Genomic DNA, 20,978 nt, shown 5'->3' on the forward strand with positions numbered 1-20,978 from the left:
CACCGTGCCAGAGCTGCTCCACACAGCTGCTGTGCCCTGGAGAAGACAGCCTGCAGGGCTAGCTGGCCCCAACACCTGCTGTGCCTGCAGAGCCTGTGCTGCGCAGCACACAGGGTGGCCTTGGCAAAGCTGCAGCCCAGGAGCTGTGCTGTCCCCCTGACATTGCCATCACTGCCACTCCCCCAAAGAAGAGCCACCAGGGACAGGATTTTGGAGGAAAACAAGGTGGGAGGCCACCACTGCTTGCCAGCCTGCCGCAGTTCTCTGCCTGTGTTCCCACTGCCCGCCTTCCTCTCTGCCCCAGGCTGAGTGTCACCTGCTGCTCACCAGTGCCAGCACAGCCGGCACTGTCCCCAGGGCAGCTTCTGACCCAACTTTTCTGAGGGGTCTTTACAGCACAGCACACCCTCCTGTGCTCGCTGAGGGATGGCGGCCAACATGGTGCCACGCGTACCTGCGCGTCTGGGATGTGATTTATTGAGGGTTTATTGTTGCTCCTTTTCTGCTGTTCGCCAACAGATGGTAGCAGCACCGCTGCTGTCATGCCAGGCCCGAAGCTGCTCGCAGCAGGCGACGACTTCTGCTCTGAAACTTTTCCTACTTGATGAAAAGTCATGCTTGCCCGTCTCCTTGCCTCTCACTAGCTGCATCTCTAGCACAAGTTCAGAGAACAAATTATCTCCCAGCACATCATATTCTCAATTCAAAGCTCTAGGGAGGGACATGGGCAGTTGTTGGGGTTGAATCTCTCTTCACTGAGGCTGGTGAATCAAAACATGCTCAAGTGCACCAGCAATGCCTGGGCTGAATGCCTCAAACCTCCTGTTCTGCATGGGGCTGCAGCAGTGCATCCTACCTGGCTCTGCCCACAAGCAGTTCCCAAATTGTGACCCACACTCCACTCAAAGATGGGCATCTGTGAGACCCAAATTAATTAATTCATGTATTATTTACGAATTTAATTATTAGGCATTATTAGACAAAATTCCAGGCATTTTGTGCCACTGGCTGCACTGGCCACTTGCACTGGATGGGGTCTGAGCCACTCACTGCCTTTGCTGGGTGAGCACCAAAGCCAGTGGAAGCTGTGGCTAAGCAAGGTCTCGTTAAGATGGAGCTAACTACAGAGCTCAGGATTTGGTCTGCAGCGAAACTGCTCTGCAGAAGAAAAACAAACTAACAAACAACAACTCTGCTCCAGAGGCTTCCCCTAATTCTGTAAAGTGCTTTGAGGCTTGTGAGCAGCTCCGAATAATCAATAATACCATTAACAAAAAGGTGGCCGAATGGCAGCTACCTCTGATTAAAATAGAGCCCTTGGTGTACTGCAGCAAACAGCCATGTAGCCATTTCTCTGATCAGGAGCAGGTCTTTCCTAGTGTCATATAATTCATGTTAAAATCGCAGCAATAAGGCAGACTGCCTTGCAGCTGTTCACAAGTCTTTGGAGGCTGCCATTATACTTCACCTTTTTAATGCTTTATGTATTACAGTTTTATTTTCACCTAAGGCTGTGATCCTAAGCTTCCTCACAGCCTTATCTACAACTCATATTTCAAAGCCTAATTTTCCTGCCCCCAAACGTAGAATAAAATAGCTTGCAAAAAGGGCTGCAAGGAAGCTGCAAGTTCTGCGGTTTTACAGCCCTTCTCCATCAGATCTGTATAGGTACTATTCCTTGTGGAGCCAAAAACTTCCCAGAGAAGTACTGTAGCTAGAAGATATTTCTTGACCTGGTGTACACTCTGTCCACCCCAGCTGGTGGAGAGATTATGAAATTTTAATTGGACTGAGAGCAAGATATCACTATAATTGGAGCCCAAGTGCCTGCACGAGCTTGAGAGCTAAGAGTTGCTGGAAATCCTCGACAATCGCCAGCCATCCCAGTGCCTGAACATGCACAGAGATGATACTCATCCTCTTCTCCACTCATGCTACAGCCACTGGTTTCCTTACAGAAATAAAGGGTTTTGCAAAGGAAGAATGCCCAGTCCCATCCAGGTTTCCACCTCTCCTGTGGTGACACAGCAGCACAAGAAACCACAAGAATATCCCAGTTCATCCTATCACAGTCTTTTGGGAACATATGTTCCTTGTCCCAAAAATGTCTCTCTGCTGCAGTGCTGGCAGTGGACGCTCACTCCAGGGAGCTGTGATCCCCTTCTCCAGTGACTGTACCAGCCTGCTGTGGCTGTATGAGCACAGTGGTCCCGTGGCAGGCACAGCTTGCCCTGCCATGCACAACATCTCAGGTTGATGTGCTCACTGGTTTTGTACCACCATCTGATGAGACATAAACAAAGCACTGACTTCCACCACCTCCAAAAGGTAAGCAGGGCCATTAGTTAGAAAAGCAGGCATACTGGAGGAATGCAAATGGTGGAATTATTTATTATTCACATAGATGCTCAGCCCTTAGCATGTTGCCTGGCTCCATGTAATCATAAAAATCACTCAGCTGAGTCAGTGATCTAAGTGTAGGCCCTCAGCCCAGGGACTCAAATTATTCCAGAAGGACTGTGTTTAAACATTCATTCCCAGATGACACTTGCTCCCACATATACTTTTTAAGTCCTTGCCAGACATGATGAGAGATCATCCTGCATATGTCATATATAAAATAAGATCTCAGTTCTCCTTGGAAGCCCACACCGAAGTATCTTCAGGAAAACAGGGTACTACTACAAAATAACAGTCTGAATGCTTATCAGAGATTGTCTTTAAAGGTCAATGCAAACATCCCTTGCATAACACCCTCTTTTGCCTAGGGAAGTAGAAATTCAAGCTTTGAGGCAGCCAAGTGCTCCCCCTTCCTAATAGGCATCTGCTAATAGTGTGGCCTGCCGTGCTCCCCACTCCAGCCATCCCTGCTGAGAGGGGATTATCCCACTGCTGCTGCTCTGGGAATCTTGACTTCCTGACACCAGCACTAAGGAGGAAGCTGCTGCTGAAACACCTTCACTTTATGGTTCAGTTCAGCAAAAACTTTGGCTTCTTTTCCACCTGTGATGCCATAAAGCCTCAGTGGGCAAATGTCAGGGCAAGGAACTGCCTTTGCCAAGTGATTTGGTTGGCAATGGTCTTTGTTTGTGCCAGTGTGAGAGTCAGGAGAGCAGAAACACCTTGTCTCCCTGTGGTTGCTGCACTGAGGTGCAGTTCCACATGGCTGTCTGGTCTGTGCTCTTTGAGGAACGCGTGCTGCCACAGGAAGGCTCCATGGGCTGTGCAGGTCATTCATTCTCCTAAGAAAAGGAGTATTTCTGAAAACACAACAATGACCTGAAGAAGCAGAAGGACAATTTAAAGCATTTGTGTTGGGCAGAGGTGTCCTAGGGGACACCTGAGCACACTTTCTGTTGTTTTAAAACCACTGGACAAGTTCCTGGACCCAACTAAAAGGAAATGGCACAGTGGGGTTGGCCTCACTCGGTCTCTGGCACCAGCAACAGAGTGTGCTTGGGGACTAAGGATGAAATTTAAGTTGGCTTATGTGCCTGATCTCCTTTAGCATCAGGATTGCTAAACAGTAAAAAAAAATAAAAAATAAAAAAAGAAAGAGGTACTCGAAGAATGGACTGTTAGCCTCATATACAGCATTCATTGAAGCACACTTGGGAACAAGATGTGTGACCACAAGGGATGACCTATCCTATTTAGTGCTGGCTTCCTCCTCACACTCTCTCACCTCCCTGTGGTCCACATCTCCCATTACAACTCAGCAGAGCTGCAAACCTGCACCCCAGCACCAGGCACAGCTAGGCCATCCTCTGCCTGTGGCCCCCAGCCAGCCTCCAGCCCACCTGTGTGGCAACCACAAAAGGAAAGCAAATAAAATAACCATAAGAAAATGCTTCGCATTTTTGTTGCAGTTTTTATCTGAACAAAGCATTTTACATGCCATGGCGAATTCAATTAACAAAGCCTTAATTTCTTAATTCATTAAAAAACGGAGTCTGCTTTGTGATCTCATAATTGAAATCAAGTTGCAAGACACTGACTAAATTCAATTTTTTCTCATTTTGTGAGAAAATTAATGAAAAAGGGTATTAAAAACCTGAGTCTGTTTTGAGTGGAAAGGAAATCCACTTCTTTGTTATAATGAGCTATCTTTATTTCTGCTGAAACATTCTGCAGTCATGCCATCCAGCAGGCATACTCTGTGAATCTGAAGGCAGAATGAGGTCCCTGCCCTGGGAGCACAGTCCCTCATTTGGGAAGAAAGCGGCCTGGAAGCTCTGATCTGCAGCCAGCGCTCATCCCGCAGTGTCAGGGTGGCCCTGGAACAGGCCTGCCCAAGCAACCAGGGACCAAAGGCAAACAGTACCAAGCCCCCAGTTAGCATAAATAATTGGCTTTTCAACATGAAGGCCCCCACAGTGACTTTCCCATTGAGGAACTATATGCTACTAAGAGAATTAAAGGTTGAAGGTTCATTACTGGGACAAGTAGAGCACAAACTTTTGCAAAATGCCTCATCGATTAGCATCATCTCTTGACCTAAAAGAGAAATTCTAAAGAGAGCTGATAGGAAGTTGATTCGTGCTGGGGTTTATTGCTATTGCTATTATTATTATTATTATTGATTATTATTATTATTGATTTTGGCTCATTATTTTCCTTTATTAAAGGAAGGAAAAAAATACAAAAGAAGAGGAAAGAAAAAGAAGTTCAATGGGCCTTTCATCAGTCTGGCTTCAGGTAAGGCTACTCACATTGCAAGGCAAAACAGAGTTGCACATACAGATGCTATTAATATTTCCTTTCTAATTAAATTCCACAAGAAATTGTGCAGGATATTTTTGTCCCCATACTCATTCTAGTCCCATCATCTTTTGATTAACTATCCTCATGTACTAGGAATTAAGGTGTGACCTCTAACTTTTTTTGAGAGAGATGTGCTGTTTTTAATATTAACAGCTCCATCTTCTCATTGTTCCTTGAGCAGGGTTGGGAGGAGAAATATAATTACACACAATGGGGGTATAATTCATACATTAAAAGTGACATTAAAATGATAGGTAGCAAAATATAACAATGTAACAGCTTGTCTGTCACTCTTATGCACTGCTGGCACCCTCCAACCCCATTACAAGCACATCCCTGGAGGGAGCGCAGCAGGAAGACGCGAGTGAGATTAACACCAGCGGAGACCTCCCAGTGCCCGGTGCCACAGGGCTCCTGGCAGGGATATCCAATTTAAACTCCTGGCAGGTCTCTGCTTCCTGCAGGTGCCACATCCTTCAGCTGCCTGCTGCCACTGCCCACATCACTGGCACCCTCGGGTCCTGCTCTCCAAGTGAGAAACCTCCCCAACATTGCAAACTCCTGAAGCAGAATCCCAGCGTTTCCATGAGGAGATAATGTTATACACTTTGATGTATCTGGGGCATGGGAGGTCCTCCTAAGTAGCACACAGGAGAGCAGCTCTGCTCTCCTTCCCAGAAAAAATGAGCTGGCTGTGGCAGCGAGGAAGCCAAGCACCCATCAGTGGGGAGCACATCACAAGGACAGTTTGCACAGAGCCAGGCTGTGGGTACCAGCTGCCCACGAGGCAGGGGATGCCTGGGTTCAGCTATGCCTCTGCTGGCCTGGCAAATCATTTGAGCTTTGCCTGCCTGCAGAACCTGCAGCCCAGTTTCACTTGCACGGCTTATACAGGGCTGAAGAGAAACTGGTGCAAACCCCCAAGCATGCAAATCTGCAGATTTTTCCCTGCTTAGCTGCAGGGTACTCCCTGTCAGCATAACCTAAATGCAAAACACTGTTTGGAAACTGAATTAGGGCATCATCTGCTGAACACACCAATGTCCAGCATCCTCCCCCTCCACATGGCTGCCAGTTACCCCTCTGGGGTCCCTGCATCAGCTCACAGGCAGATGGGTTCATACTGATCTGCCCTAACGTGACCCATTTGGGCTGAAGAGAATTAGAAAACATTCATGTGGGTGGGACCAATCCCCCAGGGAAGGGAGACAGTCTCCCCAAAAGCCCAGGTGGCTCCAGAGGAGGATGCTGTCCATGGATGGGGGAAACTAGAGCATAAATTGGCTTAGTGTATGCCTTCCTCAGGCCACAGAGAGCTTTCTTCTGAGCTCAAGTGCTTTGGTTAATGATCATCATGCTTTATCTATTATGAAAATCAAATTAACTTAAGCATATTCTTATATTTAAGTGTAACTGACTTTTTGGTTTTTCCCCACAAAGAGAAATATGCAATTACTCCTCTCTTGATAACCTTTCTGTGACACTGGGGCCATGCTGCCTCTCCTGATTAAGCTTCACAGAGTCCCAGTCTTCATGTTCCTCAAACAAAAATAGTAGATGTTGCTTCTGACAGCAATTAGCTAACCTTCAATTAAAAGTTTTTTCAGGTCCAGTTTTGAGACCTGAAGATCCTGATGAATTAAATACAAATGTAAAAACATCAGTGCTGTTACTGGGGGATTCTGAAAAGGTGCAGCTCCATGTGGAGAGGAATGTGAAAATCCAGAAATATTCAGCCTGAAACCTTATACCAGCAGCCAGAAAAAGTCTCGCAGCAGGAGCTGCACTGTACTCACAATATTCTAGGTAAAATATGCAAATTGTTCACTTTTGTCTGGATAGTGAAATGTATATTTTAAGACCGACCTGTTTTGAAGATCACCAGCCCTTCCTGCTCCCTGCTTTTTACACCCGCAGGTCTCATTTAGACACCAGTTAACTAACTGGGAGGTGAGACTGTTGGGGGTCCTGCTGCAGCGAGCAGATTTCTTGCCCTTCATCACCCTGCAAATGGAACTGCAAGATTTTTGCCATGCTTGTATTTGTTTCAAGGAAAATGGATGATGGGAGGTCTCCACAGCCAGAGTGCTTACCTTGCTTTCCCCAAGCCCTTCCCAGCCACTGCCCCACACCTCGGGCCTGCCAATTCAACCTATTTCTCTGTGCACAGAAGTTGGTTTCATCCCCACAACATTTTTCTGGTTTTTCCTATTTTTTTTTTCCTTTTTCCAACATTGAATATTTTAGTTCGATTCTTCATCACTCTTCACCATATAAACATAAGGAATTAACTGGCACCAGAAGCGAGGTTTTGCTACATTAATTACAGCAGCCCCAGTTCTTTTGGAGCGGTGTGGAGCAGCACATCGCGGCAGCCCCAGTGGAAAACAGATCACCGACACGGTGCTGCGCTTTCTCAGGCTGCGGCACCGGGAGCAACCCCAAGGAATTAGGTTTTCTTGAGTCTAAAATTAACTGGAGAAAATAGTAGTTGCCATAGTGGCTACTCCAAATAAAAGCATCAGATGCTTCCTGTGGCAGAAGTGTAAACCGGTGTGATCTGTAATTTCTAGATCAAGCAAACCTGGTGCTGCTGTGGCAAACAGCCTGCCCAAAGAGTAGGACAAGGGTGACTGCTTCAGCAGCCATCCCTCCTTCTGGAGCCCCATCCTACATAAAGCCCTGCTTCACTCTTGGCTTGTCTTCCCCAAAACAGGGAACGAGCCTCAGTCCTCAGGTACACTGAGAATTAAATAAAATCACTTTCTGTGTCACCATAACTTTCATGTCATGGTGAATTGTGGTTATAGAGGTTAGGGCAATCACTGATGTGCTGTTTCAGGCAGCACACACATAGAAACTGTAATGACCACATTGGGATAAATGGACTTCATGTTAATTTCTGGTAACCTTCAGAATGGTAAGTGTAAGACTGAAAAATAATGCACTCCTGGAAAATGTAGGACAGTTGGGATGTGAGGTTAAATTTTGTGATTTATAGCCAGCTGTAGTTTTATGCAGTCTCTGAATTAGGTTCTATTTGCCATGGGCTACTGGTTCCTGCAGCCTGCATCCTTGTTGGCCAAAAATGTAAAAGCATGGTGGCTCTTATCTTGAATATTTCTGGGCATAAGCTGTTTTTTAAACAACAAAAATTAGAAATATTTGGGTATGCATAAGAAGAACAACATCAGTTCTTCTTTTTCCTTATACAGTTATACCCACCATTCTCCACAATTTCACACTCCTGGACCCTGCAAAGCCTGAGGTGAGACTATTTAATGGTATCCATACCATGGATAGACCTTTAAAGTGCTGTACCAGCATCTGATCCCAGTGTCTCAGGAAGCCCTACATGATGGGCAGCCAAGTATGATTGCACAGCATGGGGAGTAACAAACTACATCCAGCTTTAAAAAGCTCTGTTACGTTTAAGGCTAAATCTGTCTGTCTGTCCGTCTACCTAGTAATTACTCCAAGATATTGTCATGACACTCAGGAAAACAGGCAGCTAGAAATTCCTTGGTAAATTATATATACAACATTACCTTTTTAATAAACAAAGTATTTATATAGTCAAGATATTTTTGAGCCTCATGTTTCCATTCTCCATGAAGCCTTTACCTGGATATGCACATTTTCACATTTTATTGTTAACATAAGATTTAAGTGCATACCTAAGGGTTTAACAGTGCAACTGGAAAGCTCTCCATGGACCATGAGTCATTAGCTGCAGCTCACAGCAGATGAGCACTGAGCCTTTGGAGTAAAAATCAGGGGATTGTGCTTATTTGGGGTGGCTTGCAAGTGCTGGAGGGGAGCTATGTTGAAGGGTGCAGGTCTGACCCTAGTATATCACCCCCAAGGGGTCTGTGATCACGTAGTGTCTTGGGCACAGAAAATTGCTGTATCATCACCATGCAGGCATGTCAACCAGTAACTTTATTTATTAAACTACATCTTCCCATTTTTTTTCTCTTTTGTACATCCTAACATCCTCACATGACTTGAGATGGCTGTTCAATACGTGTCTTGGCAGGAAACAAAAGCTAGAAAAGAAGATACAATGTTCTTTGTCAAGACAGCCCAGGGTCAGCCTGTCCCCTTGTTCATTTGGGGGTTTTTCTGCACCCTCCCACTCGCAGTCAGCAGCCAGGGCTCCGGCACGGCCAGGCTGCTCACCCAGCGCTTGTGACAGCCACTGCAGTGCACAGATTTAAAGGTTGCTTTTGAAATGGCTCCAGCAAAACTGACCTGGGATCTTCTCAGTAGGACCAGGCAAAGATCTTACAGGCTACAGGCATGGGCAGTAGGCCGAATATCCTACACACACAATTTCAATTCATCGGGGTTTCTGTGTAGGACAATGGTGCTGGGGTACGAAGAGCATGGGAGCTGGAGGTGGACACAGCCCCTGGGCTTTTTAGCCACACTCACTCCTTGTGTGGGGGTCTGTATTAATTTCACTTGCAGCAGCTCTGGGAGGCCAGCACTGATGGCATTAACACCAGCCACGGACCAGATTGGGTTTCCTCAGCTCCAGTGATGCAGGGTGGCAGCAACAAGTGCCCAGGGAGCAGCTGGGTGCGGGTCCAGTGCCAGCCTCTCTTGGTTCAATTGATCGTGTTTCCTTCAGCAGGAGTGAGGTGAGACCTTTGAAAAAGAGCTTGAAGAAGGTGAGGAAAACCCCAGACACAGCCCCACCTCTGCTAAGCAATGCCAGTGGAGAAGTCAGCAGTGTGGCTTAGCCACCAGCAGCAGCAACTCCAGGCACCAGCACAAGTGGCCACCTGCCATGAGTGGCAGAAAATCCAGAAGAACACAATGAAAACCATGAGCATGTACAGTTTAAATGAGCCTGTGTTTTGGGAAGGGCCACTGCAAATGAGCTGAGCATCTGAAGGTCCCACAAGAGTCAATGGAAATTGCAGGCACATGGCTTCTCTGACAATCAACAGTGTTTTACCTTTCCTCTTATAATGACAAGACATTAACATGAAACAAAGATGATAGTCCTTACACCCTCCAAAGTGCATTTGCAACCTGATGGACAGGTAGCAGATAGAGAGGACTCCCAGCACCAGATACCTCCAGCCACCAAGTGCCAGCAGAGGAGGTGCCACAGCTGTCACTGGCAGCAGTCCTGCTGCAGGAGGGGAGGGCATGTTCCCTCTTGCCCCAGTATGTCTCATCAGGTTGCTGCTGTTAGCAACGCAGCCCTGGAACAGCACAGCCACAGAGCTACTGGGTACACCCTGCAGCTTCTTCTAGCAGTGACAGATCTCTTCTAAAAACACACTTCCTCTTTACAGAACTCTTTAGTGGTTCTGAATAATTATTCCCTGTGATACTATTTCCCACAGTTTTAAGAGCCAGTGATATATACTAGTGCTGTCCATCTATTAGATTTTCATTTCCTCAGGAACACAAGCGCTGAGAAAGGAGACAGACCGTGCAGTCACCCTGTGACTGGACTGAAGCATTGGCAATAAAAACTTGCAGCAAGTTTTCATTTTCTGCTTTCTTGAGCTAAGTTTCTGGAGAACTAACATCCATTTGTCAAAAGAGATTATTATGAAGAGATACTATGAGCTTGTAAGCTAAACCTATTGACTTACTGTCTCTGTGAAATTTCTTCTCAACTCTTTCCAACTGAGCTGAACACAAAGCTGGCCATGTCACCAGGGAGCAATTCAAATAAACTTTTAAGCTAGTACCAATGCCCAGCACACCTCCTTCCAGGACTGGGAAGACTTAGAGAAACCCACTGGGAAGAGCTGTGCAAGTGCTGCTGTGGAGAGCTGTGAGACGCACTCGCCTTTGCTTTGGTGTGGCCAATGCTCTGGGGGCCATCACACAATATCTGGGTGGTGAGTCACCCAGGGGATGAGTTATCACTTTCACCTATGCAGATGATGCAGATCTTCTGCAAATAGCAAAACACTCTGCAACACTCCATCCTCTGAATCAAGAAAAGATCATGTAGCATGTCCAGGACCTGCAGCTGAAGGAGGCAATTACGCAGCAGAGTGCAGGGCTTGCTCACAGCACACAGGTGTATTTCCCCCCTTTTTCTATTCTGCAGAACAGCCCAATGCCTTGGCAGAGGAACAGAAAGCCAAGAGTGGGGTAAACCTAAGCTTGCCATGTGCTCCAGGCGGGCTGGGCTAATTTGGGTGTGCAATGCCCTGTGCCTCCTGCCGTGCTTCGCGTGGGCAGTGCGGACAGGCTGCAGTCCCTGGCAGCCCGAGGGAGGAGCCAGCCACCAGCACACCCAGAGCCTGTTTTATGGAAATTGCACACTGTGATCGTAGGAAATCTCTTGACACAGGGACAGAAAAAGTTTTGGCTGTCTTTTTCCCTTGTCATCTCTGCCTGCCGTTATCCCTCCTTGTACTGGAATAAGGAGGTCAGCCAGACCCACACAATTAGAGGAAATTGTGTAAGGTTGACCTTGTACCCTGCCAGGTCTTTTCAAGCATGGGCAGTCTTTATCAGTGGCAGCATAGAAAACAGAAGAGATGTGCTTATAGGTGGGAGAATGAGATTGTTAAGACATTTTTTCCCCTCACTCTCCACAAACTAAGATAGTACCTCTGCCACTTGGGTGAACTTAGGTTATTCCCACTCATATCTGGCAGCCCGTGGTTTCCTCCTTCATCTTGACTTCTGCTATTTTCATTCTGTGATGTCTGTACCTTTGCACTATTGGGAGTGGATTGTGTGTGGATCACTAACTTTTGGACAGGTCAGCTATCTCAGCCTGAGCACCACTAGATGGATACTAATAAGAGGAAACGAATACATCAAAGACAATTCTCTCTTTTACTCCTCATATCCCTCTCCCAGGCACACTGCTTTCTTCTGCTCTTGTTGTTGCTGCCCTTTCTCTCTCTGCGTTTATGCTCTGATTTCTGCAGATGGAGCTGTACCAAGAAGAGGTGAAGATTGACTTTTTAGGTCTGCTGGAACTACACGAATGAGCCTGTGTGGAGCCTCCCCTACAAAAGGGATCATGTACAAGAGATTATGGATTCTACAAACTGTGCATCAAATTTAACAAAACAATTAAAGCTGTGCCTTTGAGGCAGGTGATGGTGCTGTGGGGAACACATTGATGGAATGTGGAAGTGGCTGTTTGAAGGAGACATCTAAACCCTGTAAAGGATTGGGGTGACCAATTAATTCATTTGACAGCTGGACGTGGCTAGATAAGCATACCATGTTTGTCACTTCTTGGCAGAAGTGCAGGAGCCCTGGAAGAGCTGAGCAAACACTCCTTCATTTTGTACAGCTTTAGAAGACCCAAGAGTGGAAGCCTGGGGCGTCACTGTGATTGCCATGAGGTGGAAATAAGTTTTTCTAAGGACACTGTCTAAACATAAGGTCAATTTCCTTTTATTCAGAAATGGTAGAATCCGGTACAGGGCATGACTGACCAACACATAACAAGTGTCTCCTTGTCCTACCCAGCAACAGACCCTGTGTAACTCAACCCAGTGACACAAAGTGAGTCAGTCATGCAGAAATGTTGGGGAGCAGAGTCTCTGTGGCCACACTGACCTTGGTTGCAGATATGCATGTCTCAGCTGCATTGCTGTAGCTGCCTCTGAAGGCCCTGTTTGACTGGCAAAATCTCAGCTACCAATGGTAATCCCTGGAAAGGAACTGCTCCAGCCTGACTGTCAAGCTGGCTCACAACAGCTGCAGTTAAGAAAAAACATCCTTTACCACTTAAGGGGGTAAACTGGATTTGGAATCAACATGATACAATAATTTGGATTCCCAAAACACTGTTTCTGTGGTACTTCGAGGATTTCCAGGGCAAAAAGCAAGCAGCTTTCATGGCAGGAGGAATGTGCTGGGTAAGACTTCCTATTTCTGCTGCACTGGCAGGTTACAGGAGACACAGCTCTAAAGCTGAGAAATTTGGTGGTTTGGACCCATGAATTCAAAGTAGTTGGGCCCTGGGAACTTCGTGCAAGTTTGTCTGCACTGAGACCTAGGACTCTTTCCCAGAGCAGTTTGAGTTACCTTCTTTGGAAATGCATGAAGACAAAAATAACCTGCATGGCAAAGTTCTACCAGGTCACCAAGCATTTCCTAGGGCCTGAGGAACAGGGTGGCAAATATGCTGATTTCCAGCAGTCTGTGGGACAGTTATGGATGCACAGAAAACTTGCCTAACCCCATCCTTATCTCCTGGCTTTTGTTTATTTTTTAAACTCAGTTTAAGCGTCAGCCATAAGAACAGTGGTGTGGCACAAGGAATAAAGATACACAAACTGCACTCAGTCCAACCCAAAGTACTCACCCTGCTGTGGACACATTAGCAGGTCTGGGTACAGCAAGCAGTTGCCATGATCTGCAAAGGAGCCTTGAGACATCAGCTCACATCAGAGAGCCTGGATTAGAACAGTGGAGAGAAAGAAACCAGAAGTGCATGACAAATCAGTGGCTTTGCAATTTGTCACTACAGCAATGGTGTGAGTTCAGGTATGCAGACCTGGCTGTCTGGTACCAGCCTCAAGGCACTCTGGGCAGATAACATGTGCAACACGTTCTTGAAAGGCACAGCCTTCAGAAATAGCTTTCAAATATGTTTTCAAATGTGGTAGGTCCTTATTAAACTAATGATCCTAATTAATGAAGCATATTTTTTATTATCTTAGCAAACAAGTGAGTGAACAAACACCAAGGTTCAGTGACCAGTTGCTTCCTAGATTTCCTTATGCACAGGCTATTTGTTGAAAGCTGTTTTAATGGCTTGTGCTAAGTAAAATGGAACAATCCTTCCATTAGTGCAACTTGGAGATGGCATCTCACTTGTGGTTTCCATTTTTCAGATGCATTAATAACTGCAGCCCATATTAAATCCCAGCATCGAGGACTTGCTCTATGTCTGGTTATTAACAAGCCAGTGTGAAGATCTGCCTGACCCCCAGGGCACTGCTGGGAACTGGAGCCAGCTCAGGCATCTCCTCCCCAGGGCTGCACATCACCTTACAGCCATACCCTTTGAGAGGCAGCGTGGATATAACACAGCATACATGGATCAAAGGCACCTGTGACCTGTGGCAGCACAGGGAAGGGCATGGCCACACTGGCTGGACTCCCAAGGACAACACTGCCCAGCAGCCCCAGCCTTCACACTGTGCTTGTGGCTCATGTTTGAGTTTTTAAATACAAGATTCATGCACTATTTCAAAGCCTAAACACCAATCACTTCTGACACTGCTTGTTTTTAAAACCTCGTTTGATATTTGTATGTGCAATGTATTTTCCCTGGTGGTTGTACTGAGAAATTGTGGTAGATTTAAATTTTTTCAACCCAATTATTCTCCTGAATATTTTCTGCTAGCTGAAATTAGTATAGGGGAAAAAAACTAACAACAAATTCAAATTTGACCATTGGGGTCAGAAAACAACTTCCCACATGGCAGGGTGGTCCCATCCTTGTGCTGAGGAGCTCACAACTGCCCACTCACAGCACGTATCTCAGCCCAGCCAATTTTCTTCAGTTGTGATCTAACACAGCTATTGCACCACATGTGAAAGCAGGATCCTCAGCTCACTGAAGAAGGTGATGTGTAACTTTTTTAACAGCACTGCTGGAAAGATTTCCACCTCCACAACTTTGTGTATATCAACGCTTCCTGCCCAAAGCAGGGAGGTCAAGGCTGTTTTCCAAATGTCTCTGATGACAGACAAGGCAGGTAGAAATGCACAACCTAGGATTTTGGTGCAGATTCCAGAGAGACCCCTGGAGGACTGGACCTTGGGCAAAGAACCACCTCTGATCCCAGCAGTATCTCTAGGAAGCACAGCTGGCTTCAGCTGTCACCGTGCTGCTGGGACAGGCTGCAGAACACTACAGAGCTGAGCAGAGTTGAGCCAAAATTGAAGAAAGCTAACCCAGACCACTTTGTCAGAAAGCAGCATGGAAATACTCATATGCTCCTATAAACCATTGGGCCCCTCTGTGGGAGGGAACAGACACTGAGGAGTGGGAACACAATCCTGACAACAAGGAGATGCCACCTGGGTTTGCCTCCATCCTACCAAGCTGTAGTTCACCAGGTCCAGAGGTCATTTTTGGAGGCACTGGCTGTCTTGGGCCTGCCCATAGCAAACCCCCGCATCCTGCCAAGCCCCTGTGGTGGCACAGCCCTCCTGCTGGCCCCCACTCGACCACCCCCGCGTCTCCAAGCTCTCCCCGTTTGCTAACATTCCCATTAGCTGGTAATGACTGCCATTTAGAAAACATATTTCCTCCCACATGGTTCCAGAGGGGTTTGCAAACTGAGCGACAAGAGCTCAGCAGGGACTGCTCCGCTCTCTGGGGCGAAGCATCGCGGCGGCTCCAGGGTGCACTGCAGCCCAGGAGAAGTCCCACGCACCAGCACTGCTGAGGGACGCGGCTGCCAGCGAGGGGCTTGGCATCGGGGACAGATTCCTGCGAGCACAGCACCCCTTCAGGGGAAGTCGGCCCCAAGCGGAGCAGAAAGCCTCAGGCATTAGTGGCTGCTGGTGTCCCAGGCAGCGCTGCATCCCAGTGAGGGATGCCCAGGGACCGCCTGCACCGTGAGGGTTTGCAGTGTCTCCTGTCCCACACCTGCCACGGGGCAGAGAGACCTGGCGAGACAATAACCTGACAAAATTCGCCTACTTCCCTAATTTTCTAAATGTCCAGCCATTAAGTGTTTATTTCAAATTCCTTGCCACGGAGTCATTAGGCATTCAGGTGGAGAGGAAAGTGAGCTCCACGGGAGGCTGACAGTAATTCTGCATTAGTTAAGCATTAGATGACAGACGTACAAAGCAAAGCCATTACTCCTGTCAGCCGCTCTGTCCCGACTCCTGTCCCCATTGTGGAGCTCCTCCAACCAACAGCTCCGGAGCACCACATAAATGAAGGAATGAAAGCTTGGCAAAAGGGGGGAGAGGGGAGGGGTCAGTCAGAATTAGAGGTGAATGAAAGTGGGGGGAAGGATTTTGTCTGGAACACAGTTTGGCAAAGTGTTACCGTTGCATTTATTTATTTCGGTGCTTTTCTGTTGAACCAATGTCATGGATACAAACCTTTCCTAATGCACATTGACCATTTAGAGCAGGCACGCTAGAAGCAATGCTTACATTGACTTCAGATTGCTAAATATTAAACAAACTTGAATGTATTTGAAATTCATCCCTTTAGTAATGATACTGTAAAACCACAAGAAGTCCCTAGAAAATTTGGCCTCCAAGTAGTTTTGGCTAAATCACTTACTACATACAAATCAGTAGGTACTATTAATAGCAAAAGAAATACACTAAGAGATCACAGAATACAGCCAGGATCCAGAATTGTATAAGACATCAAATGATGCTTTTCTGCAGAGTAAACTGAAAAAAAAATAAATATATAGAAAATCAATGCAAATTACAATTTCCTACGATTATTGTTATTGGGGGCAAAATCAAGGATACATGAAGCAAATAATTAATTCTTCACAGCATTTTTTTAGCCCTCCATGATCAGCCTGTTTGAGCCCTCACAAGCCTCAGGACTGTCACCAGGACCCTGCAGCTCAGAAACATCCTCAGAGCTTTAAGGAAGAATTTCCAGTGTGGCAGAAAATCAAAGTGGTGTCTTGGACAAGTCCTTGCCTGAAAGGCAGAGCAAGGCCCAGGTAAGACCTTCTTATTGCATTCTATTTAATGCAGAATTATGTCCAGGAACCTAAATAGCACATTATAAGGTATTTAAAGACATAATAAGGCAAAAAATTCCACCCTCTCCCCCAAGCCTCCATTCTTGCTGTTTACCAGATCATGTCCATGTGATGTCCATACTAAAAGCTTTCACACAAGCAAATTCAAAGGCATGGTGTGAGCAGAACCCACATTCCCTGTGTGTCCGTTTGTGTAAGGACCCCCATAAGTACAGAAAATAACATTCAGAAAGAAGTAGAATGTACCACACTCTATGATTCTGGTGAGACTCAGCTGAATACTTACATTCAAGCAACTGAACAAGATCTGCTGAACTTTCAGTGCAATTAAATCCTCCTTGTACCTCCTGGTGCTATTTTTGCCCCAAATACTGTCACTGCTGTGCAGCTTCAGTCCTCTCACTCTCTGTGGACTGTGTGAGCAGTGAGGATGTTTCCCTTCAAAAGTACCTCAGAACAGCTTTTGTGTGCTTTTACTTTCCTCCATAAATAGGCCATACAACAAGAGGAAAAGGACGATGGCTGACACAGTGGCATCTGGATGGCTCTGTGCACCTGAGTCCCCCAACAGGACCAAGCTGCCTGCAAGGCTGCTTTAGGGGTTCTCTGCCCCAAGTCCAGCAGCTCAAGCCATAACAAACCCTTTCTGTGAACTAAGCTCATAGCAGAGGAGAAAAGAGCAGTGAATTTTGAGAACCAGAAACCTCCTATAGTATCTCCTCAGTTTTATGTTTAAAATCTAATTCAGAGATGAAAGACCCTTTAGCCTCGCCCATGCCCTTAGGGTCTATGGAAATGCACAGAACAAACCTCATACCCACCAGACTTTCTAATAGTCCTGTAGGGCTTCTTGCACAACACTCAAAGCCTGTTTTACTTTCCCTCTCTCCTCCCACCTTTAACTACTTTGACATCACCCACCTTTTAATGACTGACTTCAATATTTTATTGCCCTATACCACTTTCTGTTAAACCACCCTTTATAATTTCCCTCCTGCCCATTAGACGCTCCCCCTTAATAAATTATTAAAGCAGGTATTTAGATCACAGAAGCAAAGGAATTAGATTACATTGATCCACAGCAATTTGCTCTCAAACAATTTCTTCATGAAACAACATCCATGCCATTCATTCACATTGAACCTCAATATTGAAATCTCACCTCCAATGTTTCCATCAGCCTGGGAGTCAGAGTGGGCATGGGAAAGGGGCACACTGTGTGGTGGGGATATGGACACATCCCCACTGGGCAGGTGCTTTGCAGTATGAAAGGAGGGCCCCACAGAGAGGGTTCTCAAACTTGAGAAGGGGTATTTCCTCCTTTTGGCATCCCATTTCTCTTTGGAAGTATTTTTCTTAATGAAGAGACCAGATGGAATTTTAATTATTTTCAGGACTTCCCTGAAATACCAATGTCTCCACACAGCCCTGTGTGCTGGCTTGGGTGGCTGTGGTACCTTCCTAGTGACAGTGCACTGTCACAGGCCCATGTGACAGCAGCATAACCATGACCCACAGCACTGCAGTGGGGACAGGCAGATGTGGAAGGGGCTCACAAACGCAAATGCACTGGGAAGAGATTATAAGGGAATTTCTATCCACCTTCATTCATGGACAAATGTGCCTTCCAAGCCTCGTCATTCACCAAAACATTCCAGGTGTCTGCATCAATTTTTTGACACAGCAACTTATTTTCAAACAGAAACCAGCAAAACAGACAGTGAAGTGTCACCTGTGAGATACCACGAGTAAACAGTACCAAAACCAGCCTCTGCCTCCAGGGAGCTTGTAGCTCTGTCATTGAGGGGCCGAGGTACCCCATCCCACAGGGAAAGGCTGGGACTGGCAGGCAGGTTAGGATGACTGCCAGAGCCTCCTGTCTCTTTCTGAATGGGATGGGGCCTCACGTATGCTGAGGAGCCCAGCTGTGCCCAGTGCCCATCTCTGAGAGGGACCCTGCCCTGGTGGCTAATTGCAGATGACACTATGTGGGCAAAACCCACTTAGCTTCAACAACTTGACTCTGTGGGGAAATTCATCTCCATCCAGCTCGGTGTATTCAAAGCAGAATAGCTATTTCTGACCAACCAAATCCATTATCAACCTTATTCCAAGCTCTAAAATTAGCCCAGCCTGAAAGTACAGATGAAGACTAACATTAATCAGGTAATTCAGTTTGTGCCTGAGCATGGGAGGTGACTTTGCACACCAGTGTGTGACAAAGGATTACTATTCCACTTCTGAGGGGTTGCATTTTTCCAGGGCAGACAGGCCCAGGACATTGGCATGAGCCACCCTGCCCAGGCCAGCACATGGTACATAAGCAGCACAGGAGCTCCTGCCTTCATGGGGCTGTGGTGCAGCTCCAGGCCCTTTGCTGAGGGGCTGCTGATGTGTTAATGTCCCCAGCAGCCCTGGTGCACCCCTGAGCCAGGTGACCTCCTTGACACAGCCATGCTCCACCCTGTGGAGAAACGAGCAAGTGTGCTTCTCTGAATACTTCTCAGTTCTCCAATAAAATAATAAAGGGGATCAGTTTAATTCCAAAAATCATCAAGAATAATTGGAGAGGTGTACAAAATAGCAGCAGCCAGGGCACCTTGCTCTGCTGCACAGAGCTTAGCACTGTGTGGCTGGCTGGCCTGCACAGCACTTGTCCTGCAGAGAACAATTATACTAATTTTGTTATCTTCCCACATCAAAAAATGAAATTAAACTCTTTCCTTCAGAGTCCCATTTGAGGCTTGTGAGCAAGGAGTTTTCAAACCTGCTTTGCCACTGTGGGAAGACAGGAGAGAACCCAGTGTGCCAAGAGGGTGTTTTTATTCGGGGAATTTTGGAGAAAAACAGCTTTTTAAGTGCTGTTGCATTTATGAAATCTTTCAACAGCATATTGAGGAAACTCTTAATAAATGAGCCAGTCTGCATTTGCTACATGTTATCATAGCAAATCAAAGCAACACACCATTTTTAACATGATCTGTATCTTTTAGGGAGGCACAGGGCTTCCTGCACAGGAGGTGGAGTGCTCCAGGTTATCCGCCCGTCACTCCCACTGCCCCTAAACACTGAAGTCATCCCTCTGGGACAGGCTGGAGTAGTGGGCAGAGCCAGGGGAGTTTGTTTTTAATTTTGGGGCAGTTTTGTTTCCTTGTTTTTAAAGCTCAGAGGTAGCTAACAAAGAGTATCCATTTCTCACCCAAATCTAATTTGATGTTTAAATAGAAATTTCCATCTTTTAAAGCAAGCTTTTAATTTTGTTACATGCTCTTATATAAATGCTCCAGGTAGCAAGTCGAACAAGGAAACTGCAACCCAGAAACAACTTTCTGCCCCTCTGCTTTCAAGTTCATCTCCACAAGCTCTCAGTTGCAGAACAGTTGGAGCACAGATGCAGAAACAGAAGACCACCTTTGATTTTCCCCAAATAAAACAACTTTAAATCAAAATTCCAGTTTAATCAAGTGATGTTGGTGATTTCCTCAGCCTCGTGGCTGCGCTCTTGTGAGGAAGCGCGGGCCGAGCTGGCAGTGCAGCCGCACAAAGCCCTCGCTGTGCCCGGCCCTGGGCTGCAGCTCCCGCCCATCGCCCCCGACACACAGCCCCAGCTGCTCTGATTGATGCTGCCAGGATCCGGAAAGGACTGTGCGGGATAGCCCTCAGCCTGGGGAAGGAAGTCCTCTGTTATGCAGCTCTGTTTTTCCTTTCTGTTCTTTCTATAATCATCAGCCACAGCAGGCTCCATAGGGAACGGTTAAAAATACCATAGGATACGGTACTGGTACAGATGGATAGCAGGGAAATAATACAGCCTTTCCATCATGTTTTACTGGCATAAGCATCCCAACCTATATGAGAACCATTCCAACCGAGCCAAACAATGCTTAGATGCATTATTTTAATTCCTTTCCTTGCTCTTCCCCCGCTCCTTTCTTTTCCGATGGCTCGCAGAGGCCAAATGTGTCCTGCAGCGCCAGGATCCTGCTGACCGCTCCCCGCTCCCTGGCAGGGCTCTTGCTGAGCCTGCCTTGCCCTTGCTCCCTGCGGCCCTGGCACCCCGCATGGCCCGGGCCCCCTGCGAGCATTCCAGCCGGGAAAGGCCTGATCTCCCTGCGAGCATTCCAGCCGGGAAAAGCCCGGGCTCCCTGCGAACATTCCAGCCGGGAAAGGCCTGGTCTCCCTGCGAGCATTCCAGCCGGGAAAGGCCTGGTCTCCCTGCGAACACTCCAGCCGGGAAAGGCCTAGTCTCTCTGCGAACATTCCAGCTGGGAAAAGCCCGGGCTCCCTGCGAACATTCCAGCCGGGGAAGGCCGGGGCCGCGGCGCGGTTCCAGCCGGGAAAGGCCGGGGCTCCCTGCGAGCATTCCAGCCGGGAAAGGCCGGGGCTCCCTGCGAGTATTCCAGCCGGGAAAGGCCCGGGCCGCGGCGCGGTTCCAGCCGGGAAAGGCCCGGCCGCGGCGCGGTTCCAGCCGGGAAAGGCCCGGCCGCGGCGCGGTTCCAC

General features: G+C 47.1%; 1 protein-coding gene across 3 annotated transcripts in view; it reads right to left on the reverse strand.

Moving 5' to 3' along the window:
• Positions 1-20,978, reverse strand: part of ZNF423 (zinc finger protein 423) — a 262,152-nt gene that overhangs the window by 240,818 nt on the left and 356 nt on the right. For all 3 annotated transcript variants that reach the window (XR_009278371.1, XM_058845965.1, XM_058845963.1), the window contains exon 2: positions 13,079-13,169. Coding sequence is in view for 2 of the 3 variants with exons in the window: in XM_058845965.1 (XP_058701948.1) it covers positions 13,079-13,151 (73 nt within the window). In the remaining variant the exon portion in view is untranslated. The remainder of the gene's footprint in view (positions 1-13,078; positions 13,170-20,978) is intronic.

The sequence above is a fragment of the Poecile atricapillus genome, chromosome 10, assembly GCF_030490865.1.
Source record: "Poecile atricapillus isolate bPoeAtr1 chromosome 10, bPoeAtr1.hap1, whole genome shotgun sequence".
In the NCBI taxonomy this organism is placed as follows: Eukaryota; Metazoa; Chordata; class Aves; order Passeriformes; family Paridae; genus Poecile; species Poecile atricapillus.